The sequence below is a fragment of the Lasiosphaeria miniovina genome (genome assembly GCF_030549165.1).
Source record: "Lasiosphaeria miniovina strain SMH2392-1A chromosome Unknown B0T26scaffold_3, whole genome shotgun sequence".
NCBI classification, from domain to species: domain Eukaryota; kingdom Fungi; phylum Ascomycota; class Sordariomycetes; order Sordariales; family Lasiosphaeriaceae; genus Lasiosphaeria; species Lasiosphaeria miniovina.
The window spans coordinates 4959454-4987107 of NW_026848222.1; the positions used below are offsets into that span (position 1 = coordinate 4959454).

Below are 27654 nucleotides of genomic sequence, written 5' to 3' on the forward strand. Positions count from 1 at the left end.
GAGATATCCCCACCCCGTGGTTTTCTGTGGCGTGATGTTTTGGCGATGCCACCTCGCACCCCCGCTCCCGCTCAATACCGCCCGCACCATGCGGTCTCGGCGCTCATATGCTCGTGAAGGGCCCATTGTATCGTACCATCTCCCGCTCACCACACCGACGTCGTAGATTTAGTGTAAGTGCCGGGCTCTACCAAGGCTGTATATAAACGAAAATGGACTATTTATCTATGGCAACACGCCATCTCGTCATGGTGACGTTTATGTTTTCTTGCTCCTGGACATAATTTCCAGCTTTCTCTCCGCCCCTCGCTCTCTCTCTCTTCCTCTCTACCGCAGCATCCCGGAAATACCTAGGTAGGCAGACACTCAAAAAAAAGTCATGCTCTACAACACGGCGCCCGACGCCCTGTTCGTGCCCCAGACCGCCGTCGACCCCCTCGGCTTCGGCAAAGTCGCCATCGTCACGGGGTGCGCCTCGGGCATCGGCCTCGCCGTCGCACAGCTGCTGCTCGCCCACCAGTTCCAGGTCTGCGGCCTCGACGTCGCAGAGTTTGACTATGCTCTCCTCCGCGAGGCCGACCACGGCCGCTTCCACTTCACCCGCGGCGACCTTACCAAGCCCGGCGCCTGCGAGGACGGCGTCCGTGTCTGTGCGGCTGCTTTTGGGTAGGTGGTTGTGAGGGATGAATCCCGGTGCTGTTTCTGGGTTAGACCGTGTGAACGTGTCTGTGAAAGACAGGGGGAGAGGTTGTGTCCAAAATCTAACAGACTCCATCTTCGCCTCCCTAGGAGCCGCGTCGACGTCCTCGTCAACGTGGCGGGCGTCATGGACAACTTCAGCAGCGCCGACGGCGTAAGCGACGAGCTGTGGGACAAGGTGATGGCGGTCAACCTGACGGTGCCCGTGAAGATGATGCGCAGCGTGCTGCCGTTCATGAAGGCCAAGAAGGACGGCGTCATCGTCAACGTGGCGAGCACGGCCGGCACCAGTGGCGCCGTGGCCGGCATCGCGTATACGTCGTCCAAGCACGGTCTGGTGAGGATTCTCTTCTATTTGCAGCCCCGCCAAAGATATAAAAGCTGAGATTTTGGCTGTCTAGATTGGCGCCACCAAGAACGTCGCGTGGCGCTTCAGGAACGACGGCATCCGGTGCAACGCCGTGCTGCCGGGCGCCGTGGCCTCGGACATTGGCAAGACCATCATAGCCGGGCGCAGCCAGCTGTGGGACTCTGATGCCTTTGCGCAGATCGAGTAAGTCTGCCCCGTTTTCCCTCGGTACAGCTGCCACTGACGCCGCGAAACATCAACAGGCCAGTCCATGCGCTCCAGGCCCAGCCGTCCGCAGCGGCGCCGACCATCACGGCGCTCGAGGTAGCCAAGACGATTACCTTTTTGGTCAGTGACCAGGCGAGGACCATCAACGGCGTAAGCCTGCCGGTGGACAAAGCGTGGGGAGCGGTTTGAGAGTGCTCAGAGGGAATGGCTGAGAGGGAATGACTGAGGGTGCATCATGCTGACGCGTGAGGAATGCCATTAGCCGCACATTCTGCAAATGTTTTATGTTTTCATCCGTTGTTCAGCGATGGTATAAGCGCGTGTATTTCCAACTTTTCGGCGCAAGGTCCGTAGATAAACATGGTTTTTGTGATACTTATGTCATCTCTTAGGCTTAGGCTTAAAAGGCGTCCGGAGCGAGAAAGAGGGCGAGGAAATACTTGACGTGATAAGCACCTCAGGTAGGTAGGAGCTAGATGAGTCCACGTTGCAGAAGCGTCTGTGAAATAAGAGACGAGATAATTCTCAGGCAACCCAAGTTGTGACATTGAATCCACAGGTATTCGTGAACACACGTCACTGCAGTTCACAACCACCGCAGTCTGTAAACATTCAGTGATAACAACCCGTCCTCACAAACTCTCTGCTTAGGTTGTTGTGTGCAGAAGTGTGTACTGTGCCTCTCAAAAACTGTAATACACTACTTACTGTAATACACTTCTAAACCCTAGACGGGTAACAAACGGAAGTCTTGGCATTGAGAGATTGCAACTCTCGGATTAAAGCACCCCATTCAGTCCCACGGCTGCAGGCCAGCCCTAGGGGGACGGCCCGTGCACGCTGCACCAAACCGTCAGGGGTGGTTTTGATACGGCGCGGGTGGTGAACAAAAACTCCAAAATAATTGCCCACACAGAAAAAACCCAACCAACATCACGAACAAGTGAGCGTGTGTCGTTGCAGGTCAGTTTTCTCAAGAGCTTCGACCGTCATCACGTTACCGTGCAAGTCAATCCGACTTGCCGAGTCGTGACGGTCATTTTCCTAATCTATCTAGAAAATTTCGTTTCGTGAAAGAAATCGATTTTTTTTTCTTTTCCAAAATGTCTCATCAAAAGACGGACAAGGCGGGTGGTGCTCTCGGCGAGCAGCCGGTACGTTCTTTGTTCAACCTCTTCTAAAGCTATTTGTTCCCTGCTTGCGAGGCACATGTACAAGAAAGAAGGAATAAAAGTCGAAGCCACAATGGCAATCCTACGTCCAGCTAGCTAACCCCCCTTAACAGAAAATCTACCGCATCCGCATCACCCTGACGAGCCGCGACATCCGCTCGCTCGAGAAAGTGTGCGGCGAGCTCTACGAGCGAGCTCGGTCCAAGGGCCTCCGGTCTAAGGGCCCGGTCCGTCTTCCGGTACGTAAACTGACGAAAAACCATGGCCGTGACAGCGTACCAAAGAAAAGCAAACTAGACTTGACAACTAACATGTCCTTTCGTACTTCTTCAGACCAGAAACCTCAAGATCACCACGCGCAAGACGCCGTGTGGCGAGGGCAGCAAGACCTGGGACGCTTATGAGCTGCGCATTCACAAGCGACTGATCGAGTGAGTTTTTGGCGCCCGTGAAATGAGTGTCAACTTTTGAGAGACAGACGACTAACGCCCAACCCAGCCTCTTCGCCCCGACCGAGGTTGTCAAGTCCATCATTGTCAATAGTAAGTAGCTTGCCCAACCCCAACCAGTCATACACATATATGTTGTGATGGTTCTAACACATGTCTCCCCCTCAACAGTCGAGGCGGGCGTCGAGGTCGAGGTCACTATTGCTGCTTGATTTAGCATGTCAAGCAGCAGTTGCCCTACCTATGCCGGTGTTCCTGGATGGCGGTGGTGATGCAGTTTCGCCCGTCCCTACGGTCCCCGTGTGGGATAGACAAGTAGATGAGTCCTTAGACTAGATAGAGATGAATCGAAGCTAGGAACCCTGTCTTAGCCCTAATTCTCGTGTGCCATCCGTCTGTATTGTGCGAGCCATTGGCGTAACTTCATAATTGCGTTAACCAATCTTAATTTCTACAACCTAGAGACAACCAACTAGACGGATCGCGAAGGGTTAGCCAAACATGCATCTCAGAATCAGGCATTGTGACATAGGCAACATTCCCCGAGGGAAAAAAGGGCCAGAAACGTAAGCCATAGATTTACATATAAGGAATCCCATTGGGGGGCCGTATGTGCAGGAAAAGAAGAAAAAGACAAGCCCTCGCCGTGCTCACTGTTTTGCAGGACAATTCCTTTGCCCAGCAATAACTTAGAAACGATAGATGCGAGAAGGAAAATATATCCCCACAAAAGCAATCTAAGTAAGTCGTTGCGCACGACCTGGCCCTTATTTCGCAGTATAGCATAAAGCCGTTAAGAGGCAAGGAAAAAAAAGGAGGAAAAAAAAGGAAACCAGGAAATAAAAATAAAAAGAGGCGGGGAATAGCCATAGGGTATCCTTAACGCCGCCTAGTCTGCTAGCAAACTATGTCTCAGCTTGATGCATTTTTATTAGTTTGCGAGAAACAAGTCGAATACGTCTCTCCGGGCGTCTCCGGCTAGACAGAGTATAGCCCCCAACGACGATGCGGCTACCAGTCGGGATATCAGTACGGGAAGTGGTGCATGCCCATCTGCGGTGCGAACTCGTGGCGCGGCGCATCCTAAGCGGCAATGCCAACCGACTTCTTGGACTGGAATGTCGCTGCTATTTCATCTTCCTCGCCGTCGTCGATGTGCAACAGGTGGAAACGGTTCGCAACCGTCGAGGGGGCCTTCTTCAATGCCGCGTTTTCCTTGCGCGGCTTCACTGGCGGCGGGGGTTGCTCCAATGGCTGGGCACACTCATCGACATCCCAGTCGATCTTTGTACCCTTGTACTTGCTTAAAAAAAACCGTGTCAGCCTCGTGGTCCCGGGTATTCGGGCGACAAAACACGTACAATCGACTCATCATGCACTGCCGCGCATAGATGGCATTGTGCACCGAATTCAGACTCAGATAGCAGTTTCCACCGAGGAACTCAATCTTGACGACAATAAGATTGTGAATATGGTCTAGATCCTCGCGGATATTCTCTTCCGTGTGCCTGCCATCGTATCGACGAATGACGAGGTTACGGCTGGCACCTGAGCCAATCTTACCTGCCACATGGCCTGGTAAAATGAACTGCCGATCACTCCATTTGATATCAACCTGACTCTGTTAGCTCCCAGGCACACATTCCAGTCGTCCAGGCCCGCAAGACCTACCCGCTTGTTTTTGATATACAAGTCATGCTTGCGCACGTGGTCGTAAAACCTCTTCGCATCCATGGCGTCCAGGAAAGACACGGTCGCGGAGCGCTCATGGGCCCGGAGGAAGACATCCAAGACCATACCACCTCGCACAACACTGGTGATATCGGCATGGGTGATTCCCTCAGCAAGGTTCTGAAGCTGGATAGTTCTCATGCATTGGCGGACAAACTGCGGTTTCTGTCCCTGCTGCTTGGGGGCAGCCGCACCGCCAGGGCTCTCGACGGGCGAATCGCATGAGATGTCCTCCTCATCTTCCAGATCTGCATCGTGGTCTGCCCACGCTGGACGGTCGCTATGCTTGTGGGTAGCGCCCGCGGTGTCGTTACCGCTGTAGCCGTTGCCGTTCCGATAGCCATAGGTCCTAGGCTTGGGCTGGTCGAAAAAGGCCGTCGAAGGCTGCGGCGTGGGCGTGTTCAGTCGGGCACCTCCGTCGTCCGTCACGTCGGCCTTGGATGGCGAAGGCGCTTGGCTCCTGCCGTCTTGGATTGTGTGGTCATCTTGACTGAGGAGCTATCATTCATTCGGTGAGCACCATTCAATGCAATGCGAGGACGGGGGGGACGAGGGGCATCTTCACGGGATGAGGTATGGCTACTCCCTGAAATCATGAGGGTACTCACATCCACAGTCTCCTCCCCGACCCCGCCACGGAGTAGATTGCGTCGCAGGTTCTCTGTTCACAGACCCAATGTTAGCCCCAGCGCAGTGTGCTAGATAGATCGCCGAAGGGTGTCCCAGAGGGATGTAGAGATGATGTGCGACGCCCAAGCCATCCCAACACCAAGTACGGAGTATGGCAGTTCCATCTTACCATATTGCTTGGCAATCGCCTGAAGACTGTCGTATTCGCCCCGCGACACGGTCACGGCGAGGAGTGGAGGATGGCCATTATTCGCGAGCGATTCAGAGTTCTAGGAGGAGTTTGAGGCGTTAGAGTTCTCGATTGGATCGGCCATTAGGAGATCGGAAGAGGCTGTAAGTCTGCGCTCTGCACGTACAAAATGGGCCCTAGCATGGCAACATAGAGATCAGCATCAACCTGTATGTACATGTATGCGGCGCTTGGGCAAAGGCCAGGCCAGGCAGGGCATGCCATGCCATGAACTCTATGCTTACCTTCGCACTAGAGTGTCGAAATACCCACGATCAATGGTTACCGTAGCGGCGTCGACCGATGTCATCTTGCCCATAGCCTAGCGACGGCGGAAACAGGTGCGAGGATGAAGAGGAAGGTCGGTCGTCGCGTCGGCGCAAGCTCCCCTTAATTCAGCTGAAGGTCGACCGCCGACACCCCAGAGCCCAAAGATTGGCCGCCAAGATCTAGTGTAGCACTTGTCACCTTCTTACCTGGCTCCCTGGCACCCGCAAACATGCCTAGTGGAGTCAATTTAGCGTTAGCGGGCGCCCGCAAGTGCTTTTTTGGCAATCAGTGCTATCCTTGCAGGCGAGTGCTTATCCTCACGTGCAATTCGTCGCAGCTTGCAGCCCAGGCGGCCGGCGGTTGGCTGGCTGACTGTGTAAGCGCCTGTGAGTGCGTGACACGGGCCACATTCCCATAGGCGGGCTTGCCAGTCAGTGGTGCCAAGGACCCAACCATTGCCTCAAAGCATAACCAACGACATGTTGCGGTGGCCCGACTCTAATGCAAGTCTCAGCGCCCAGTTGGAGTATAACATTCAACTCCAGCGACCAATCCGAGAGAAGCTTCAACTCACCAGAGCTCTCAGAAAGAGATAGATGCACCCTTTCGTAATCGTATTTGTACTATAATTGAGTGTCTCGAACCTGCGCAAGGCAACCAGTGATCTGCATATCCTTTGTCCCACTGATGCGTAAGGAGTAGGGAAAGATAATTGGTTTGTAAGTTGAATGCTTTAGCTTGATACCATACTGCCTGGGATACCCATTTTGCTGTCCAAGGAACGCCTGTTTGCAAGCCACACTTTGAAAGAGGCAACTCTGGTATAAGCATATACTCATTCTCGTCCACCATAACCTTACCTACCATTCAACAGACGGCTTTTTCTGTGCATGTCTTGCAACAAAAGAAAAGTCAACCTTTAACTCAGAGACTGGACTTCTTGAGTCTGATCTGTCAAGAAAGACCGGAAGGAATTGAACCGAATGAGACCAAGCGACGGGGTTATGTTGACCTTTGCGTGTACTTGTCCACGACAACCTGAATCGATGCGTACAGTACAATAAGACCACCTGACTGCCTGCCTTACGTACCGAGACGGGTGAGGTCGGGTGCAACAGATGTGCCCATGCCATGACTGCCACGGCTGCCATGACTTGCGGTCAAAGCAAGCCCGCATGGCTATTCACAGAATCAATGTCGTGTTCCCGGCATGTCGCGTAGCACCATCTCGGCAACGAATGCGCGAATGCGTGATTCCCCCAATCCAAGATTGGCGGACCATGAGCGGTTGCCGGAGTGGTCGCTCTGACGGCCTAAAGAGCGTTTCTCAGTCTCAAAGAGAAAGGAGCAAAGATACAGGCTAACGGACGTAAGCACTGTTGAGATGACACTGTTAAACTCGGGTTGCCCCCTCACTAATGCATTCGTTGCCTCTAGCCTCCAAGCATGCTCTTTCGGCTGCATCGCCCGAGAGCTGTAGTTGAGCTGTCCATGACTGCATGTCGAGCCTTAGCCTTCTGGACTGCGGTGGGAAAGAAGAGATGATAGACGGAAGAGCAGACAGCGCACGCAGCTCTGAGACGGGGACAGACACAGAGACGGGGGACGTGCGTTCGGGTGCGGCTTCGAACTCGAACCTAGCGCCATGCTGATCTGCGGCTCATCATCGACCAAGAGGTCCCCAGATTTAGTGGCACCAGCAACGCCATGCTCTAACGCTTAGGCACCCATATGGAGGACTGAAGGTGAGAAAAGAGCCCTAAGGATGAATTTGTAGCAGTAGGAGGGCTCGATTTCCACTGAGAAAAGAAGGACAGGTCAAGACGGGACTTTGTTTGTAAAACGGGCTTCCGTGTTAGGGAACGAAACATTCGCAGCGTCGGGTTGGGGAAACCCGGTAATAAGATCGAAGGCGGCATCATGCAGCGGGGACTTTGGGAAGGGCATGGAAAAGCGGCACGTCCGTTGGAAGGGAGGTGTCGGCGCTAAAGGAGTGCTCAGCATTTAAATCGAATGAATGCCTTGAATTTGATACAGAGGAGCGACCTCGCCGCGGCTCTGCCCTACGGAAACAAAAGGATCTCGTCCAGCGCACCCTGTCAACGTCAACTTCAAGCATCCACTATTCTCGGTATTATTTTTAGTTGGGGCCAGATGGGGTCGGATCTCAGCCGGACCACGCAAAAACACGAGAAAACCCCGCCCGGCACCTCGCAGCAGGTAGGCTGCTAGCAGGGGGATAACCGGGGGGTTTGCGTGGCATGAATGGTCAAGGCCGTCTCCGGGTTTTCAACAACGCCACCACAACACGAACCCAAGTTCCCAGTTCCTCGCTTAGTGACCCCTCAAGCCCTCCCGCTAAGCCCGATTACGCTGTGCCCCTGATTGGCCGCATCCCTCCGTGGGACCCATTATTGGTCGCCCAAACTTCCGGTTTAGATCCCTGCGAGACCAATGCACCAGAAGACGAGGGCGTAGCTTGGAACTCTGTTTTCTCGATTTGATTTCTCATTCCAGCCCCGTCGTCCGACCGACATCTCACTGAAGCCTCTCTCAGCCAACCCGTCATTCGCTTTTTTTGTTTCTTCAGCAACCACGAATACGCTCGCTTTTTCGTTTCCAACGCTCGCTTCCTGTGCTCTGTTTCGCATTTCCATCGGCCAAGGCCAATCTTTTTGTTTCTTTTGGCATAATTAATTACGCCTCTTTTCTCCCCCCGTGGGATTTTTTTTTGGCTCATCCTTCACGCGTGGGCCCTTGTTTTCCGGCCAAGTCGATAAGGGACAACCCGCCGCAGCACACAGCGAACGCCGTGCCACGTCTCTCCAGTTGGTGACCTGTACCAACACCGACACCGAAGCCGACACGACCACCGCAGCCATTTTTTCCGACGTTAAACAACGCCATCAGAGATATTCTTGAATCTCGTCGTGGGATTGAGTTGCTTAGATCCTGTCCGCGGCCTTGAGGTCTTATCCCTCTCGTCCACCACTATATCTTCCCTCAAACCCCCTCCCCGCCCTTGTCGTTGAAACCATCGCCATCATGCGAACAACTCGATCAGTGAGCCAGTTGGTTGTTGCCCTTCTGTCTTTGTCACCTGTCGTCTCTGCTTGGTCGTCATGGCCGAGGTGGCTTCCCGAACTCGACTCGTTAATTGTTCGCCGGGATGACTCGTCGTCATGTATGAAGACCTTTTCCCATTGCGAAGCCGTGTACAATAGTAACTCTTGTGTTAACTTGCGCAGCCTCGCACACTTCCGCTACTCCCACCGGAAATCCCACGTCCACTCCTACAAATTCAGGCAAACACACGCCGCCGTCGGCAACATCCGTAAATCTCAACACTGGGGGCATCACCAAATCCAAAACTGGCTCTGCCACCGAGACTGGAACTCGGTCGGGTGGTTCGGATAGCGACTCGTCCGAGCCGACACACACCGAGTTCAACCCTGTGGATCCGGCCGGCAACGTGGTCATGGTGACACCCGCGCTCACCGACGGCACCCAGCTGTACAAGATCGACGAGCCCGTGACGTGGGTCTGGAACTACACGAGCCTGCAGGGCACGCCGACGGCCATCGACGTGCTGGTCAGCTGCTCCGTGGCGACGAGGACGTGGACGCTGACGCAGAACATGACGTTTGCGACACAGGCGGCCTTCACCTGGGACACGAGCCAGTACGCCGAGAACGAGCTGCTGACGGAGCGTTACACGCTCGTAATATACGACGCCGAGAGCAGCATCAGTGCCCCGCCCGAGGCCGGCTACCTGTCGCCCTTTACGGGCTTCACCTTTGGGATGTACCAGAAGCGCCCGTACCAAGACCTCGGCGAGTGGAAGTGCGCGACGTGCAGCGGCGCCATGTCGGGCATGGACAACCGCGCGGTGGGCGCTGCTATGGTCATGAGCATTGCCACGGTTCTCAGCTTCACGTGGTTTGTTGCGGGCTTTGGAGCACTTCTCTGAAAAACAGAAACAGAAACCCGAGGGCGGCACATTGCTGCTGCTGTGATATAATTCCTTGTAATTCTTTCTAGGGATTGAGATTGGACGGGGCTGTTCATATCGCTAATAGGGTCGCGGTCGGTGGTGAGGGTAGTGATGGTGGCAGGAAATTGGCGTTTTTGGTCAAGACATTTTCATCATTGCCATTTTGCGAATTTTTTGGGGTTCTTCATTTTCATTTATGGGATAAAAAAAGACTCTCGGAACATAATTTGGTGGCATGTATTTATTTCATGCAGCTCATGAACTTTGCACATATACAAGTTCAAGCCCCTAGTAGCTTAATGATGTCTTCTTTATCCATCATTGCTGTAGGGCTAAACTTAATTCGAGGTTGTCCGCAGTGCCAATGCCTTGGTGTGAAAGCAATGGACACTAAAAATGTCTAGTATTCCGAATGATTTCGTTGCCCTGCGGCAAGAAGAGGATTGCGAGACTATGATTATGAACAGCCAATGTCGCTCAATCCCAATCCCGGTTGGGGCCTCGCAGGTGCTTGCTTCTGCGAGTGCAGACGGTTGTCCGTGTACAAATGGCCATCCCCGAAGAGAGAGGCCTTTCCCAAATCTAGACCATCCGAAGGGAGAACCCCCCGCCTCTCTCTTCCTTCTCGCGCCCCGAGAAAATGCCGCTAAAGTCGACGGCGCCCAGAGGGTCTGCGGCTTGCCCGCGGACCGGGGCGTTCGGCGTCTTCTGGCGCCGCCTCCTCTCCTGGCCGGCCTTGCTCGGGAAAGTCGGGAACATGGCCTCCTGCTTCGGCTTGGGGTCCTGCTTGAAGTACTCGTGGGCGAGCATGGCCTCGGCGGCGGGCCGCTTGGCCGGGTCGAGGGCCAGCAGGTCGTTGAGCAGCGCCACGCCTGCCGCAGTCAGCAGCGGGAACTTTGCGCGCACCACGGACCCGTTGGCCGCGGGGATCTTTGGCAGGCGCAGCGCGCGCGCGTTGGGCAGGCGCCGGAAGCCTGGCCACGACTCGTCGGTCGGGATGCCGCACAGCTCGAAGATCTTGGTCAGCTCGTCCACCTCGTTCTTGCCCTGCAACAGCGGCTCCCGCGTCAACAGCTCGCCGAAGATGCACCCAACACTCCACATGTCGACGGCCGCGCCGTACCGCGCCGCCCCCAGCAGCAGCTCCGGCGCCCGGTACCACAGCGTCACCACCAGCTGCGTCAGCTTGGGCGGCGGATCCCCCACGTACCGCGCCATGCCGAAGTCGGCGATCTTGAGCTGGCCGCGGTTGTTGAGCAGCAGGTTGGACGTCTTGAGGTCGCGGTGCAGGATGTAGTTGCCGTGCAGGTAGGCGACCCCCGACGCTAGCTGCAGCAGCAGCGTCTTGACCTCGGACGCGAGGAACGGCTCGGGCATGTCTTCGAGGATCCCCTTGAGGTCGTGTTCAAGGAATTCGAGGACGAGGAAGATGCTGTAGTGCGGCATCAAATATTTAGCTAATTACTCGTTTCTCGTTTCATGGGTTTTGGGAGGGAGGCAAAGGAGCGAATGGACATGTCCGTACTTTTCAATCTTGCTCGTGTCCTCGCCGACGACCACCTCCCGCAGCTTGACCACATTCCTGTGGCTACAGTCCTTGAGGATCTGTATCTCGCGCAGGCCGGTGACAGGCAGTCCGCTGCGGTCCTTGGGGTCGATCTTCAGCCGCTTCAGCGCCACCACATTGCCCGTCTTGAGCTCCTTCGCCCGCGCCACCCAGCCATACGCGCCCTCTTCAATGTCGTTGAGCTTGTCGTAGTTCTCGACGCTCCGGCACGGCCCAAACGCGCCCCTGGCCCCTCCGAGCCGCAGCAGCGTCGTGCCGCTGCTGCTGCTGTCGACCCCCGCTGCGCGGCCTGGCGGCCCTGTCTCGCGCTCTGGCGATATCCTCCGCCGCTTGGAGGGGGGCTCGCTGTTGGGATTCGTGTCATCGTCGCCCTGCTGAGGTGCAGCTTGTCGCGCGCTCGCAGCGGCTTCGGCTTCGCGCGCCCGCTTCTCTTCCTCGAGCTTGCGCGCCTTCTCGGCCTTTTGGCGCTTCTTTTCCTCCCTTTCCTTCTTCGCCTGGGCTTCCAGCGCAGCGTCAGTTTCGTCGTCGGCCCAGCGGGACTTGATCTTGCCCGTTGTAGTTGACATCTTGTTTTCGGCCGTTGGTGGGACTCTTTCTATATTTTGGCGAGGCTCAGTTGCGATCGCGCACGGGCGCAGCTTAGCTTGGGCGAATTCGTTGAGATTCTTTTGTGAATCCGACACTTCAAGGTCCAGAATCTATTCCAGAAAACCAAGCAAGCATTGCCTTAATACGCCCTGTTCTGGGGGTTTGTGGTGGCGCGCCCACATTGCTGTAGGGAGCTGTCGAGAAAGTCTGCGTTCCGTGGTTGCGCGCAGCAGCAGGGAAAGAAGCTCCCTGACGGAGTTTATTTGGAGATTTCCTGGTTGGGTGGTCGAAGCTCTCAGTCTCGCCCGCTAAGTACGCTACCAACCTGTGCACCCTTTCCTCTACCTCGCCTCACTTAGTCTTTTCTCACTCTTACAACTCACCGTCTGCTGGCACCTTAAGTACTGGACCTCTCGTCATCCATATAACTTGTCTAAACTATCTTTTTCTTTATTCTTAAAGGAGCATGATGCAAAGCACCCTGTACTGCATCTAACACTCTGCGGAGAAGCGGCGTGCATCAACGACCCCGCCGGTACGGGTTATAGCGCATGTACCTCGCATAAAATTTCACCAATAGCCAGTCCGTATGGTCTAGTGGTATGACGTTCGCCTCACACGGTTACGTGGTCGCGACAGGTCCCAGGTTCGATCCCTGGTGTGGACATCCCCTTTTGTCAGTCACGGATTCATCTCTTTGTTGAATTGGAGCTTCATTCTTTGAGTGAACCCAATTACTTTTTTTGCTCCTATTTGCTGTCGTTCCTTTGCTACAAGATAGAAACGCCCTCATTTTTCATTGAGAATGCGGATATAATTCGCAGAAAGGGCATCACGTTAGTTAGATACAGGAACCTAAGGCAGCAGTTATTCTAGTGCGGAACACGTATTAGGTAGGCTCTTCACTCTACAATCCGTCTCACAGACATCCTGCCTCAAGTTCTGCTTCCATGCTTCCTTCCATCTAGTGAGCCCGAGCAACAAAAGGCTAACGGGTTGTCGTTGAAACGATGGTGTTCTAAACCAAGCTGTGGCACTATCTTGTTCTAGTGTCCTGTTTAGGATGGAGGGGTAATAAGGCGCGGCGGTGCAAGTGGCAAGCCAATTAAGGGGGAAGACAGGGGCGCTCGGGCCTAGGCGGTGCCAGAGTCTCAGGGAGCAACCGTCGCGGGGCTTATTTGACATTGAGCTTACCGCACCGCCGCACCGCACCGCATCCCACTTTACCTCCCTACGGAATGCAGCCTGTCCACATTCCTGTCTCCCCACGCTTCGCCTTGCATTTATTACTTGGTGCACTACAAATCGCCACGCTTTTGAGACCTGTGTCTACAACTCTCCTCACCGTTGACCCAAACGTCAATTCTCTAACATCTTGCTTTCCTCATGGCTGGCCGCTTTGTGCGCGCGTCGAAATATCGTAGGCGCACCTTCCATTCACCTCCCCCTCACTCGGGTCCCAGGTTCCCCGCAGGCTCACTGCGAGCTCAGCCTTGGGCCTCACATTGAACCTCGCCGCCCCGAGCTTTTGGCCGCCAAGCCTGCGATGCCGTGAGCCTTTGATAACTGACTGATAATGCTGCAGGACATGTCTTTGGCAAATCGACGCGAAAGGAGTTCTGCTACGACAACCTCCACATCAGCCGCAATGCCTGGGACACCAATCTTATAAAGGTACGGATACCGAGACGGATACCTGTCGTCCCATACCCCATGCCTCGTCCCCATCCCGGCCCTCAGCTGCCCTGTCGATCTGCCGCTGCCTCTGCCCATCGCCGTCGCGTGCCTCGCTGACCCGTCGCCTACACAGGCCAACCCCGAGTATCTGGCCGTCAATTGGGAATCCAGTGGTGGTGGCGCCTTCGCTGTCATTCCCCTCAACGAGCGCGGAAAGCTTCCCGACCAGATACCCCTTTTCCGAGGTCACACTGCTGCCGTCCTCGACACGGACTGGTACGTCTTGTTTCCCTCGGACGAAGGCCCCCAACAGACTATCTAACCTCTCGCCCATAACAGGAACCCGTTCAACGATAGAATCATTGCCTCAGCATCTGATGACGCGAAGGTGTTCATATGGCAGGTCCCGCAGGGCTTCTCACTCTACAGCGATGCTGAAGAAGTCCCACACGTTTCGCCCGTCGCCAAGTTGACTGGCCACTCGAGGTGCGACCTGTTCAGTCTGCCTAGCTAGCCTGTGCATTTGCGCGCCTGCTCCATTCCTCGCGCTCACAGTCTTGTCTTGTAGAAAAGTCGGGCATGTCCTGTTCAACCCCGCCGCCGAGAATATCCTAGCTTCGGCTTCGGGCGACCTAGCAATCAAGCTTTGGGACATCAGCACGGGACAGGCTCACATCACCCTCAAGCACCCCGACATTGTGCAGAGTCTCTCGTGGAGCGCTAACGGGTCTATGCTCGTCACCACTTCGAGAGACAAGAAGCTGCGCGTTTGGGATGTCCGCCAGCAGACGCCGGTGCACGAGCATCCAGGCCACGAGGGAGCCAAGAACAGCCGTGCCGTGTGGATGGGCGAACACAACCGCATCGCCACCACCGGCTTCACTAGAACGAGCGAGAGGCAGATCGGCCTGTGGGAGCCCGGCCGGAAGGACCCCATCGGCGGGCTCACCTCGCTCGACTCCATTTCCGGCGTCTGCATGCCATTCTGGGGTAAGCTGCCACTCTGGCCCATCTATTTTGCAGACAAGCGCAGTTTTTAACACAGTACTATAGATGACGGGTCCAACTGTCTATATCTTGCTGGAAAGGGGTAGGTCTACATCGCTAGTCCAACCATTTGATGTTGCATACTAATATCCGCCGCAGCGATGGCAACATTCGCTATTTCGAGTATGAGAACGACAAGTTTGAGTTCTTGTCTGAGTACAAATCGGGAGACCCCCAGCGTGGAATTGCCTTCTTGCCGAGGCGCGGTGTTAACGTAAGTGCCGCTCTTGATCATCAGGCGGCACCGTGACTAACCAGAGCAGGTCCACGAGAACGAGGTCATGAGGGCCTTCAAGACCGTCAGCGACTCGTACATTGAGCCAATTTCGTTCACGGTGCCTCGTCGAGCCGAAACCTTCCAGTCAGACATTTTCCCTCCGGCAGTTGGTTCGAAGCCAGGTGTTTCTGCCAAGGAATGGTTTGATGGAAAGACTGCGCTCCCCCCCAAGATTGATCTAGAGAGCATCTACGACGGGAATGCGCCTGTCGAGCTCCCCGCTGACTTCAAGCCTTCGACGCCCGCAATCGGTTCGGTGCCAGCACCTGCACTGGCACCGGCACCTGCCGCCAGAAAGGCGCCGGAGCCGGCGCCCATTGCCCCCCGCTCACCGCCTGTCGTGGCAGATCAGAAGGCTTCCATGTCAGCTGTAGCCAACAAGTTCCAAGACGAGGATGAAAGCGACGACGATGATGCTGAGACGTCAAGCTTTGAGGAGGTCACGCGCCCTGCTCCCCGGGCTGCGGCTCCGATCCGTTCCAAGCCCACGTCGCCAGTTGTGACGGCCCCTGCGACACAGCCCAAGCCATCTTCGCCACTCAAGTCGCCTCAGCCCATTGCGCCGGCGGTCTCGCGCGTCACTCCCCCCGCTATCTCAACACCCCCAAGCACCTCGGTTGAGGAATCTCTAGCACAGATCAAGACTCTCCTCGAGCAGCAGGTCAAGATCATCGGAGTACAGAGCGAGAAGATCAACGCCCAGAGCGAAATCATCAAGCAGCTTACCACCGAAGTCGAGACTCTCAAGAAGAAGGTCGGTCCAATCTCGCAAGACCAGAGCGAGAGGATCCGACAGCTAGAGCTGGACCTCGAGTCAGCGAGGTCTTGAGCTGGTGGCGGACGGTCGTGCGAGTTGGAAAGGCTGATGACGGCGGGCGGTTTGTTTAGGTCTATGATGGGAGATGAGTTTTGTCAAGCGTTGTTGTACCAATTGGTCTTCTCAGGCCAGGTTTTGCGGTGAGGGTCTGAGTCTCTTCGGGCATGTTTGTGTTCAAAAAGGCATTAGGTCCATGAAAATATGTCTCGCTCTGTCTTGGGTTCATTCTAAGGCAGCCTCTCATATGGAAAAAAAAACAGAAATATCCTCCGTGATTGCGCCAGCCAGTCTATTGCCTGTGCTAGTTTTTTTCCTGTGGTAATACATGCTCTCTTACAGGGCAGCTTTAAACCCATTCCGGAATAATATAACGTCTTGTTACCCGTCTATAGCAAGTTAGCGGTGTGGACTAACATCGGTAGAGCCGGTAGAGACGCCGATATGTTTCTGCATACCGTAAAAGACTACGGTGGCAGCTGTCCGTTCTCATTTTGTTCTTTGTTTTACGAGCCTGGTTGTTCTGAGACAATTCTATTCGCTATAAACTCGCTAGCTAAGGTAGGTATGTACGGTTCTTCCTTTGTTCTCCTCGCGCCGTGTTCACAAGCTAGAAATCAGCCTTCAATTGTCTATTCAAGTGTCTAGTCTCATTTCTGATATGGAATTGAAACGCTCGCTGGTTTGTCTTATCTTGTACGGTCTTTGTGTTTTCGAGGCACCTATTTTTTTTCGTACGGGCTCATGCTTGCTGGGAAATCGAGAGGTCGATTTGATTTCGGGGCGTTTTATAGGTAACTACCTACCTATATAGGCTTCAGGTTTTACTTCTTTGCCTTTGGTCTCGTGTATTGCCTCTGACTACTCCGAACTGACTGGCTAAAACTGTCTCGGCCACATCTTCCAGAAAGGAAAGACAGCCTCGTCGCTGACCAATAGACTCCTGCTCATATAAGCTACAAGTCTGTTGAGGATTCGGTACTGGTTGTTTTTTGAAGAGTTCTCTTTGTTGCTTTCTGTGTAAGCCATCAAGCAACAGACACAAAACACAACATACAATAATGGAACAATAAGGAGGGCAAAGAAAGAAAAGCAACGTATATATGTGCCGCCCCAATAAACCAAGACGCGGCACCAAGTCTGATTCTGGCGCTGTTGGTGTATCCCGTCTATTCTCTCACAAACATACCTAGCCGCTTAGGAGAGATACATATTCATTGCCTGACTTGTTTATTCGGCTTTTGCTCGCTCGCCGCCATCATACCCTCTTTTATTCTTGTTATTCGTCAGCATCTTGCTACGGACTCTCTAACAGAACATCGCAACGCAGCCACCACGAATAGGTGGGTAGATACGGGCGGGTAGACAGGGACAGCCATCCACGAAAAAGAATGAACAAGGTACAAGAGTACAACGACGCCTTTGACAAGCCGCTCGAAGGCGAGTGGCCGGAGCTGCTCCGCAAAGCGCAGGTGCGGCGGACGATGCGGCAGTTCCAGCAGAACCCACTCAAGTACGGGCTTCGAGTGTCGGAGATGCAGTCGTGGCACCGGGTGAGGCCGCGCGACGACGAGGACGACGAGGACGACGACGAAGATGACGACAAGGCGGGCGACGACGAGCAGGTCATCTTCATGCCAGAGGCGGACCGGCCCCTCGCCGAGCACATCATGTTCGAGCTGCACTACAACGCCATGCTCAACCGGTCGACGGAGCGGCGGCGCAGCGGCATGATGCCGTGCCTTCGGTGCGCGGGCAAGGGGCTGTTGTGCTCGCTGGAGCTGTTCGAGACGGAGCAGGACACGCGCTGCACGCGCTGCGTGCGCCACGGGTGCAGGTGGTGCGTGCTGCAGTCGACGTTTGGCGGCGCAGACCTCGACACGGTGTTTTGGGCGCCGTTCCGAGGCGAGACGCCCGCGCCGCCCATCACGGCGGCCGATATGTCCGCCGTCTTCTTCCGTCACCGCCTGCCAAAGTGGTGGGAGGAGTTCTGGGCCTACGTGCGCAGCGACGAGCTGACCGTCGAAGACGTGTTTGGCCTCGCGCGCGAGTTCCTCGAGGGCGAGCGGAGGGTGTACGCAGGCGTCACGGACGCCGCGGTCAAGGCCGAGCCCAAGGGGTTTGAGCTGCCTCCATGGCACAGAAATGATGCGCCCGACGCAAAGGACGATCCCCTCTGGTCGCCAAAGACGTGGCAGAGATACTTTGCCAACGTGAGGGCAATGAAGGAGCAAGCAAAGGCAGCGATTGTTGAAGAAGTAACCGATACGAAGCCTACAGGGGCTTCGGTATGGGAAGATGAAGACATAATTCAAACCCCTTCCAGTGAAGTGGGAGGGAGCTCGACCGAGGATTCGTCTTTCGAGAGCCACTCCTCCTGAATCCCCTGTCTAAATCTCCCCCAATGTGATGATACCGAAACGTGGTATCTACAAGACCGGATTGTGACTAGTCGTGAAAGCAAAAATACGAATAACATTTTACTCCCCGTTTACCCCTGTTGATATTTCCTGCCCCTCATAGTGATAGACGGTAGCTAGTTTCTGTTGGATTGGCTTACTACTCGAGAATGGTATGACAAACTTGGCAGCATCCAAAGGCTCGAGAGGGGGCAGCAGCGGCTGTCCGGAATCACTACCAGCTGCGAGACTCGCTAGATAGCCCTCGATTTCCCGAATCTGGGCGTCCACCTTGGGATCGTGCAGTTTCTTGAGCTCTTCGACGTCACTCTCGGCCGTGCGTCTTTCTTCAAGCGACAGGGGGCGTGTCCTCTCGATTTCCAGACTCCTAGACGCGCCGGCGTCGGCTTGCCAAGCTCGGGTGCCGCCGCTTGCAGTTGTCGCCGCGCGCTCGTTTTTGTAGGCCAGCATGTTATTTCTGCGCACAACAATGACGGCATCGGCTGCCGGGTTCTGGTCAATGAAGCTGGCAGCAAGGGCCAGCCCGGCGTAGCTGTCGTCGTGGACCTTCTTAGGGGTTAGACGGAGGGGGAGGTTGCGAGACTGGGCCTCGGGCAGGTTGCGGTAGTAGCGGACCAGAATGCCGAGGCGGCTGAGCGCCTCGGGCACGGCAAGGATGGCGACGCGCACGTTATAGCCGCGCTTGTGGAACAGCTCGGCTAGGTCGCAGAAGTCGTCGGGGTGGCGGCAGGCCGACTCGACCAGGACGTCGAGGCGCTGGTCGGCGGCGTATTCGCAGGCCATGGTGAGCCAGATGCGGGCGTCGAGGCCGGCCAGGACGGAAGCCTTTTCGGGCGCCTTTTCCAGGCACTCAGCGTAGTGAGGGTGGTACGTCTTGTACGTGTCGGCGATGAAGTGGGCGAGGGTGCGGCTCCCGTCGACCATGGCCTTGGTCAGGTCGGGAGCCAGGCGCGTCTTCCCGGCGCCCGTCTGGCCGACAATCAGCACGGCCACTGGCCTCTTGCCGTCATCTTGGTGGTGGAGATGCAGGTAGGGCTGGAGCTCATGGGGGGCGATCTCCTTGTCGAATATCGCTAGGCGGTCTTGGGGCTGTAGCTTCCATGCTTCGAGAAGTCCGGCCATGACTACGTTCGTCGATGAACGAACCCAAGTGATAAAAGACAAGTAGCCCCTCTCGTGACAAAATGGCTGCAGGTAATCCGTACGTACGGGTACGGGTATCCAAGAGTTGGTTGGCTAATGGGGAAAAGAAATATGGACGTCTTGGATTGACTGCAATGGCTTGTAGCTGAGAATATGCGTGATACTTGCACTTGAGAGGATCGATCGATCTCATAAGACATGCAATGCAGGGAAACGAACGATCAGATTGACTGCATCGCACCACAGATCGTGCAAACAACCGACGAAGCACAAACAAAAACTCCCAGTATCTGGGGTCACATGGCCTGGACTTATATGCGCTTTGATGCAGATGCAGCCAAGAAAGCGGATGGACTGGAAGCAAACGACAAAATCAACGATTCAAGGCGTTTTACGTAAAGGGAGATCGGAGAAGCGTGGGGAGAAGTTCGAGTTAGACTACTGAATACTCGGTAAATATCGTTGGAAAAGGCGACCCCACGTCTGCATACCTACTTACGCACAGGCCACATTTACAGCGGGTCCCGCCCCCAACGGTAGGGAGGTAGTACTATGTATGACCTATGTACACTAGAATCCCAGTCGGACAAGGATGGAGAAGCTTCGACAGTTTGTTAGCATGGATACTAGAGACGTGCGGCAAAAAGAATGGGGGATCGCCGCAGGGGCTAGTTACATAGCTCTGCTGTACAGTATGCACGCACATACAGGGGGCAGGTACTCAATGATGGATCATGTACAGTATGGGCTGACCGGGTTGGTACAGTCAGTTACCTTAGATAGCTATGTACACGGAACACCTGGGTGTTAAGCCGGCTAGTCCGGGGCACACAGACTCGAATAGACATTATTTTTTGTCATGTCAATACCTATCTAAATGTCTGTCTCCAAGATATGCAAGGTAGTCGCGGATACGAGTTCAACAGGTCGGGGAGGCGCACATGTGCCACTTAATGGTGAAGATATCTTGTCCCAAAGCACGGAAAACAGAAAAGGGGAACGTCAATAAAATTTGTATGGTTGGTGGCATCCCGTGTATATTTCTGGGTCTTATTATAGGTCCCCCTGGTATCCTCAGCTTTGTTTACTTAGCCCCTGAGCCGATAGTCGTCTGCTAGCTTATCGCAGCACGACGTCAAAGCCCGCTCCTAACGTATGTACATACATATACATACAGTCAAAGCGAATTAGCCCATCAAGGGAAGCATAATTGAAGTATCAATGCCAATTTCTAGGGAGGCTTCCTAGGTAAGGTAGGAGGTATTCACCGCGCCGCAACAGCCAAGCGCACCAACGCACCCACACCCAACCTAATTTATTGTCTGCCCACCCCTTAACGTATTAGCATCAAGTAATTCTTTTTACTGAACGGTAAAATACGAGTTTGTATTGATTAATTCGCAACAACGATGATGTGAAATTATCAGACTAATATTCCGCACAGCTAACACGCCTCTCCCAAGAGTGGGCGGCAGTGCAGCTCTCGACTATTCTTTTCCCTTACTGGTTCTACCTTGGTTCTCGCAACTACCTCACCTAGGTATACAAATACATGACTCGTGCTCACTTCGTAAGAAAAACAAAATTGCCGTCCCCTCATTCCTGTAGTCAGTAAAGAAAGCTTCCGGCCAGAAAAAAAACCCCCCAAGGAAAAAAAAAGTTAAGGGCAAAATGTGTAAGTTGCTCGTACGTTCCAGACTGTCAGTTGTTTGGGGTTTGGTTTGGGTCTGGGCAGGAAGGAGAGAGCGAAAAACCAACAATTAATTGTCTTAGAAGGCGCGAACGAAGAAACTGCCAAAAAGTCTAGTATAAGGTCTTTTGTAGTAATGGGTACTGCTAATATCAGCAACTCGTAACTACCAAATTCGATCTAAGACTACCTGCCACAAAAAGGAGGCAATAAGAAGGAATCCACATCCCCCACGCCCTCGCTTTAATACTTTGCCTGCACCCGACTGGTCCCATAAGTAGTGCAAGGAAAGAGCACGGGAGGTGTAAATTAAAACCTTACCAACACGAACACAAAACATCACGTTGCGCGATCGGGCGCTACCTATGCTGCGGGACCCTACCTTACCTGAGGTTAAGACCCTTCCGTTAATTTATGTGTATGAACCTTTGCTTTCAGCATGTTCACTTGGTTGGTTTCGCAGCAAGGCGGCATCCAGGACTACTTAGGTACACCAACGGACCATTGATATACTCGGCCGCCTCAGAATTTGCAAGTGCCAACTGAATCCACCGCTGGCAACTATATGTATCCGCACTCTAATGACATGGGTATTCATTGAATCAACCAACTCCACGCCTATTTCGGGAGGGCGGAAAGGGGGTTCCCCATGTTGCTGGCGGACCTGGTGCGGAGAAGCAGCTGCGGAAACCCCAAGGATGACGGCCCCTCGAATCCCGGGCCATGCGCTGAGAGCGGAGACGAGAACGGAGCTCGTCTCGTCATAGGTACCCAGAAGCTGGCTCGCGCCAATAATGCTGCGCCATCACCTACCTACATGCCTAAGATACCTAACAAGATATATATGCCATCTGTTTATACGTTATCGACATTATCGGCGTCTTTTATTCACACGCATCCAGAGTGACCTCACAAAAGATCCCACAATGGTCAACAAAGCTGGCGCCAAGCTCCGGGCCCAGCTCGCCGACCCGGACAGAATAATCGTCTGCCCGGGCGTGCAAGACGGCCTCTCGGCCCGTGTGTGTCTGCAGCAGGGCTTCGAGAACCTGTACATGGTATTTTGCTCCGTCTCTCACAATGCCATAGCCGAGCCTCGATACACTAAAACTTACTCTACCAAAAAAAAAAAAAAAAGACAGGCGCAGGGACTGCCGTAAGCCTGCTGGGCATGCCCGACCTGGGCCTCACCACGGCCGACGACATGGTGCGCAACGCCGCCATTATAGCCGGCCTAGACCGGACCGTGCCCGTCATTGCCGACGCTGACACGGGCTTTGGCGGCCCGGTAATGGTTGCGCGCTCAGTGAGCACTCCCTTTACTTCCCTTCCCTTCCCCCCTATTTATCCCCGGCCCTGGAAAAAACAAAACCCCGTCTCCTCCATTCATTTTACCCACCAAAACACCCAAGCAAAAAAGGTCGAGCGGTATATCCTCGCCGGCGTCGCCGGGCTCCACATCGAGGACCAGGTGACGACGAAGCGGTGCGGGCACCTGCAGGGCAAGGAGCTGGTCGACGCCGACGTGTTCGCGTCACGCATCCGCGCCACGGTCGCCGCGCGCAAGCGCCTTGACGACGACATCGTCATTATCGCCCGGACCGACGCGCTGCAGAGCCGCGGGCTCGACGAGGCGCTGGCGCGGCTGCGGGCCGCCGTGGCCGCGGGCGCCGACGTGGTGTTCCTCGAGGGCATGACGACGGCCGACGAGATGGAGCAGGTTGTTCAGAGAATGGTCGGTTCCCAACTCCCTTTCAAATCCTCATCTCTCATTCATCACTATCCCTTCCCGGCTGATATGCCGGAGAGGTTTTAGAAGAGGAGAGACCATGAGCTCAGCGAAAGAGAAATATTGATATAGTCATCACAGGTTCCAACCCCTTGCCTCCTGAACATGGTTGCAGGAGGCGTGACGCCGCTCGTCGACGCGCAAGAGGCCAAGAGGATGGGGTACAAGATCGTCATTTGGCCGCTATTCGCCTTGACGTCGACCTATTTGGCTCTCCAAAAGACCGCCCAAGAGTTGAAGAGCACGGGCGCTATCAAGGACCGGCTCGGCCCCGATGGCAAGACGGTCGCTGGCGGTGTCCGCGAAATCTTTCAGCTCTGCGGCCTGAGCGAGTGCGCCGAATTTGACAAGGAGATGAGCGGCAAGGCCTTTACAGATGGCGTGTGAGAGCCTACAGCGAGCGAGTGAGTCCGCGAGACGCAAATAGAGGAAGGAACATAGCACCGACCAATACTCACGACGGAAGGTAGCTGCTACGGTGAAATCGAGTGTCAATAGGAGACAGACAGTCGGTGACAACCCTGATGGGAGCATGGCATTCTTGTTCTCCTGGCTACGCTAATCGCAGCTCGTATCCTGATGTAAGACAATCTAGTTTATACACGCTTCCATGAATGCAAGACAAACCCACCAAGCAAAAGAAGCATACCAAGAGGAGCCAGGAGATGAAAGACACATGCCACACATCTCGCCCCAGCCGCGCCCCAAGAGAAAGGGAGCCGCAGCTCACAAGTACATAAAACGAATAGGCGCACGCGCAAGGACTTGAAGCTGGCCGTGATGCGGTCCAAGTGACCCAACCCCGTCCCATGCTAGAAAGAGAACGAATAAAGAAAAAGCCGGAACTCCGCAAGGGTATTTTAGCGCCAAGGAAGCTTGTTCCCATTTGCCGGTAAATTCAGAGTCATTCAATCCTGTGTGCTTCTTAGCCACGAGGAACCGACTCCTGGTAGAATACCCTCCCGACACTTATGAAGCTGAACAGGTAGGAACCGAGGAACCGAGGAACCGATAGAACAACTCCCCTACCGGATCCCATTATTGACACACCCAAACAAGATAGAAAAAAAAACAATCGCAGCTACACCTGCCCCGTCCTGCAAACGCCAAGGATTGGGACATGAAGCATCCTACCAACGTAGAAAAAAGCTTCCATATGATATAGCTCGAAATGAAACGCAGAGTTATCGAAAGCAACCACCAACTCCAATGTATGATTAGCCTTTCCGAAAAAGAAAAGGTTGAGAGCAAAATCCCTCCCTACAGCCGGCTTGGGGAGACCAAGAATAAGGGAGGGCAGAAATGATAGCCGTGGGGCATAAGCTCATACTAGAGCCTTGAATATCTTCGTCAATGATCATTATTCGTCAGACCTCACTGGTGTCAAACGGCAGGCACGCTGCGAGGCTGAATGTCGCCGCTGCGCCGCCGAACCAGATTTTGTTGTTGATGCTGGGCGCGAGATGCCGTAGCAATCATGTGCAGCTTCTTCCGGACAGTCCCTAATCTGCCGGTCACCATCTGAATCACTGTAGGCAAGCTGTTAGCAAAGTGCTCTATCATCGCCGAAGAAGCAGAGGGATTTAATGTCTGAATGTCCATACCTTTTTGAACAGCTTGCTGGTCGTCGCTGTTCATCTCCCCCGAGCCTTCGTCATAAACAGCGACGGATTTTTCGTCCTTTGACGCACTTGATACTCTTCGTTTGGGCAGGTGGTCATCGTCTTGGTCTAAAACGGCCTCGAGCATCCGGATCGCCGTTACGTAGGAGATCTCGCAGCCCGCAAGATCCTCGTTGGCTATCTCATTGATGGCAGCGGCGCGGCTCATCTCAAGAGCGCGATCGTACATGAGTTTCTCAGCACTGATGCCGGCCGTTAGAAAAACACCTTCAGCACCAGAGCTGCTCGTCGAAACTGCCTCGGTTGTATGGTTGTCCGGGTGGCTAGCATGCTCTCTGGGCAGTTGCTTCTGCGCCTCAATGAGCTTTAGTCGGACAACCTCCGCCTTCTCCAGCACCTCGTTGAAGCGAGCCCGGATCCACTGAACTGCTGCGTTGATTCTCAACGTTAGTGCCTGACTGTTTGATGAATCTCGAGCAGCTGAATGCACACTGCTGCTCGACTCCGTCCGGTTCTTGCGGGTCCACCACAGGCTGGCGATATCCATGGATTTTGCGAGGAGAGCCAGAGCCTTGACGTATAAAACCAAGGCCTCCTCCGAAAGTGAGACTACTGCTTCAATCGTGAGCCCATCCTCGTCGTCCAATGCCGGCTTATCGACCGGGATGCCACCTAGACCGTGTTCTATGGATGGCGCCAGGGGAATGAGCTGCTTGTACTTCACTTCGGCAAAGCCGAAAACAACGTCGCTTCGTGTTGCATAATCTTCAATGCACTGCGCGACACGTGAATCCTCATCTACGGGCGCACTCTGCTTTCCATCCACAAGCAAGCCAACAGGCGCCGACGGAGTTGGATAAGCCGGGAACGGGCTGTAAATCTGAGGTGGCGATTGACCCTTACCCAGAAGGTGTGGCGAATACTTGATGCCAAACAGGCGGAGACTAGCGTCCTGAATGGCCTTCGAGATTACCGAAGTTGCCGAACCAGGGCTGCTGGACAAGGCCTTATCGTAAGAGCCCTGTCGGTTATGGTCGTTCCGGCCCTGCGATATGAGAATGTTCCTGGAGCCCGAGCTAGCCGCTGCATTTGAAGTACGTCTGATGACTTGGCCGGACTTGGGCGATGATGGCTGCTGCGGGTATAAAGATATCTGGTCCGCAAGTGCATTGACTTCGAGGTGTTTCTTGTCAACAACCACATAGTCGCGCTCAAATGCTACATCTTGAGCAGCCTTCTCCGCATCGCTGATGGGCTTCTCCGTTTTGCCGCTGGGCCTGGCCTTGCTTGTTTCCACCAGCAGAGACAGTTGGGGTGACTGGGCCTCACGAATCTGCGTTTTCAACGAAGCGTTTGAATATCGCCGGTGTCGGTCGACATACGAAGCTGGCCGCGAGGGTGCGGAGGTAGACGACTGGGGGGCGGGGCGGATTCCCAAACCTTCACCTGCTTCCTGTTGAGGTGAGTAGCTCATACGCTCGCGCGAGCTTGGCATCTGTTCCAGAGGATTGGTTTTGGCTTCGACGGGAGTCGCGAGTGGGGAGGACCGACGCTGCTTAGGCGACGGAGGGATTCCCGTCTCACGGATTCCGTCCTGGTCTGCGGGATATCGGCGAGCAAACGAGTGCCTGCGAGACGCCGCAAGCGGCTCATCCACCGCAGCAGCTGACTTGATCTCCTTTTGAAGCAGACTCTCGTTTCTGGGGACGTCATCTTCAACAAGACCCGGGATAGGACCCGTAATTACCGTATGGTTGAAGAAATCCTTGAAGTTCATTCGCTCCACTGGATTTCGCTTCAGTAACGCTCGAATCAAGGCCTTCATATCAGAGCTGACGACGCTTTCTCGAGGAAACTTGATGAGGTCGTTGGCCGCTTCAATCTTCCTGAGGAGCTCAACGTGGTTGGCAGCCTTGAAGGGCGGTTTCCCTGTAGCCATCTCGAACAAAACTGTACCCACGGACCATAGGTCTGCCTTAGCATCATACCGCTCGTAACGGAGGATCTCAGGAGCCATGTAAAGAGGCGAGCCGCAAAGGGTCTCGGCAAGGGACGTCGAGGGCAGGACACGCGCGAAGCCGAAATCGGCCAGCTTGAGCATTGGGAGCGACGGTACCCCAGCTGCAGGTGTAAGAGAGTCATGGCTGGCGCTCAGAATGTGCTTGGCCATCCTGTTGCCTTCTCGCCATAACGGAGACGGCAGAAGAAGCAGGTTTTGCGGCTTGACATCTCGGTGGACGAAATTGCCCTCTCGCAAGAACTGTAGAGCACTGGCAAGTTGCTTTAGAAAATGGCGAGTAACGACCTCGTTTAGACCCGAATTGGGAAGGACGGGGTATTTCCGCGCAATGTCGTGCGTGGCGGGGTTGGTGACCAGCCTATCCCGCTTCTTGATGAATAGTGATAGGTCACCGAGTTCGCAGTATTCCATGATGAGATTGATGTGTGTACCTGATTCGACGCAGTCGTGGAGAGCGACAATGTGAGGATGACGAAGCGTCTTGAGGATCTGTATCTCGCCATAGAGGTTCTCTTTTAACTTCTTGTTCAAGCGAGCGAGCTCGACAGATTTGATGGCTACTAAAGCGCCGGTGACCTGTAGAAGTAAAAAGAAGAATATTAGCGGCGAGCCAAATGCAAAGGGGGTATTTAGAAAGACGAGCAATCAAGGCCTGACGCTCGAAGTGAGGTAGGTGAAGATAACTTGAGAGGTTCTGACCTTGTGTCGGCCAGAGTACACCTGGGCAAAGCTCCCTTTCCCTATCTCCTGGTCTATGACGAACTGACCGACAGCATCATCGCCCAGCTTATGCCGCCTCGAAGATGAGGCGGCAGACGGGCGGTCAGCCATGGCTTCCTGTGGTGGTTGGCGAGGGCAGGAAGCTGTGCTGGGCACGAGGAGCCCGGGGGCTTATAGTATCCGAAAGACGTCGGCGGGTGACGGAGTCGTCATGTATACACAGACGGATCGTGGTGCTGCGCGGGACTGTCTAGGGGGATGGATGGGCAGGGGCGAGAAAGACGAGGAGCTCGAGGCGGAAGTCTGGGCGACGAGCCGTGGATGCTCTGCGGATGCTGGAGTCGAGGCCCGTGACGAGGTGGACGGTTGGAGGTCTGAGGTAGGTGGAGGTGGACGCCAGACTAGGGAGAGGAAATGGGAGAGTAGAGTAGACACTGCTGCTGGCTACGCGAAAGCCTCGTAGGAAAAAGAGGAGTTGGCTGAGCTTCTTTTGTGGGGAGGGGGAGCCGGCTTTGAGTTGTGCGAGAAC

At 54.6% G+C, this 27654-nt stretch overlaps 10 protein-coding genes and 1 non-coding gene across 11 annotated transcripts; 7 read left to right on the top strand and 4 right to left on the bottom strand.

The window, feature by feature from the left end:
• The first annotated feature begins 368 nt into the window (after positions 1-368).
• Positions 369-1941, top strand: B0T26DRAFT_705219 (uncharacterized protein). The gene is made up of 4 exons (XM_060441744.1): positions 369-666; positions 790-1036; positions 1101-1252; positions 1312-1941. Exons 1-4 carry the CDS (start codon positions 380-382, stop codon positions 1463-1465), a joined length of 840 nt encoding a protein of 279 aa, XP_060298990.1. The 5' UTR covers positions 369-379; the 3' UTR covers positions 1466-1941.
• A 330-nt stretch (positions 1942-2271) lies between these two features.
• B0T26DRAFT_247603 (ribosomal protein S10 domain-containing protein) lies at positions 2272-3506 on the top strand. Its single transcript, XM_060433980.1, has 5 exons — positions 2272-2430; positions 2562-2687; positions 2782-2879; positions 2947-2990; positions 3069-3506. The coding sequence occupies exons 1-5, from the start codon at positions 2380-2382 to the stop codon at positions 3107-3109; spliced, it is 360 nt and encodes a 119-aa protein (XP_060298991.1). The 5' UTR covers positions 2272-2379; the 3' UTR covers positions 3110-3506.
• A 474-nt stretch (positions 3507-3980) lies between these two features.
• On the bottom strand, positions 3981-6908 carry B0T26DRAFT_674683 (uncharacterized protein; the record flags this gene model as incomplete). Its single annotated transcript, XM_060439735.1, has 12 exons — positions 3981-4200; positions 4259-4518; positions 4569-5126; positions 5237-5289; positions 5428-5527; positions 5615-5624; positions 5733-5809; positions 5964-5990; positions 6332-6380; positions 6622-6651; positions 6770-6795; positions 6849-6908. The coding sequence occupies 12 exons, from the start codon at positions 6906-6908 to the stop codon at positions 3981-3983; spliced, it is 1470 nt and encodes a 489-aa protein (XP_060298992.1).
• Positions 6909-8802: 1894 nt separating this feature from the next.
• Positions 8803-9727, top strand: B0T26DRAFT_674684 (uncharacterized protein; the record flags this gene model as incomplete). The annotated part of the gene is made up of 2 exons (XM_060439736.1): positions 8803-8941; positions 9006-9727. 2 exons carry the CDS (start codon positions 8803-8805, stop codon positions 9725-9727), a joined length of 861 nt encoding a protein of 286 aa, XP_060298993.1.
• A 517-nt stretch (positions 9728-10244) lies between these two features.
• Positions 10245-12328, bottom strand: B0T26DRAFT_247222 (kinase-like domain-containing protein). Its single transcript, XM_060433979.1, has 2 exons — positions 11277-12328; positions 10245-11183 (listed from the first exon to the last, which is right to left on the bottom strand). Exons 1-2 carry the CDS (start codon positions 11882-11884, stop codon positions 10334-10336), a joined length of 1458 nt encoding a protein of 485 aa, XP_060298994.1. The 5' UTR covers positions 11885-12328; the 3' UTR covers positions 10245-10333.
• A 161-nt stretch (positions 12329-12489) lies between these two features.
• Positions 12490-12573, top strand: B0T26DRAFT_t95. The gene has a single exon. It is a non-coding gene; the product is annotated as a tRNA-Val (tRNA).
• Positions 12574-13077: 504 nt separating this feature from the next.
• On the top strand, positions 13078-16109 carry B0T26DRAFT_705240 (coronin-6). Its single transcript, XM_060441745.1, has 8 exons — positions 13078-13326; positions 13492-13580; positions 13717-13859; positions 13923-14069; positions 14152-14573; positions 14637-14673; positions 14730-14844; positions 14894-16109. The coding sequence occupies exons 1-8, from the start codon at positions 13293-13295 to the stop codon at positions 15734-15736; spliced, it is 1830 nt and encodes a 609-aa protein (XP_060298995.1). The 5' UTR covers positions 13078-13292; the 3' UTR covers positions 15737-16109.
• Positions 16110-17112: 1003 nt separating this feature from the next.
• B0T26DRAFT_674687 (uncharacterized protein) lies at positions 17113-18102 on the top strand (the record flags this gene model as incomplete). Its single annotated transcript, XM_060439737.1, has 1 exon — positions 17113-18102. The coding sequence occupies one exon, from the start codon at positions 17113-17115 to the stop codon at positions 18100-18102; it is 990 nt and encodes a 329-aa protein (XP_060298996.1).
• A 207-nt stretch (positions 18103-18309) lies between these two features.
• B0T26DRAFT_605430 (zeta toxin-domain-containing protein) lies at positions 18310-19263 on the bottom strand (the record flags this gene model as incomplete). Its single annotated transcript, XM_060435811.1, has 1 exon — positions 18310-19263. A coding segment is annotated over one exon (954 nt), but the record flags the coding sequence as incomplete, so codon positions are not given.
• Positions 19264-21900: 2637 nt separating this feature from the next.
• On the top strand, positions 21901-23150 carry B0T26DRAFT_643711 (Phosphoenolpyruvate/pyruvate domain-containing protein; the record flags this gene model as incomplete). The annotated part of the gene is made up of 4 exons (XM_060437559.1): positions 21901-22032; positions 22113-22280; positions 22395-22709; positions 22845-23150. The coding sequence occupies 4 exons, from the start codon at positions 21901-21903 to the stop codon at positions 23148-23150; spliced, it is 921 nt and encodes a 306-aa protein (XP_060298998.1).
• Positions 23151-24146: 996 nt separating this feature from the next.
• B0T26DRAFT_644187 (uncharacterized protein) lies at positions 24147-27236 on the bottom strand (the record flags this gene model as incomplete). Its single annotated transcript, XM_060437607.1, has 3 exons — positions 24147-24292; positions 24368-26981; positions 27105-27236. 3 exons carry the CDS (start codon positions 27234-27236, stop codon positions 24147-24149), a joined length of 2892 nt encoding a protein of 963 aa, XP_060298999.1.
• Between the last annotated feature and the right edge of the window lie 418 nt (positions 27237-27654).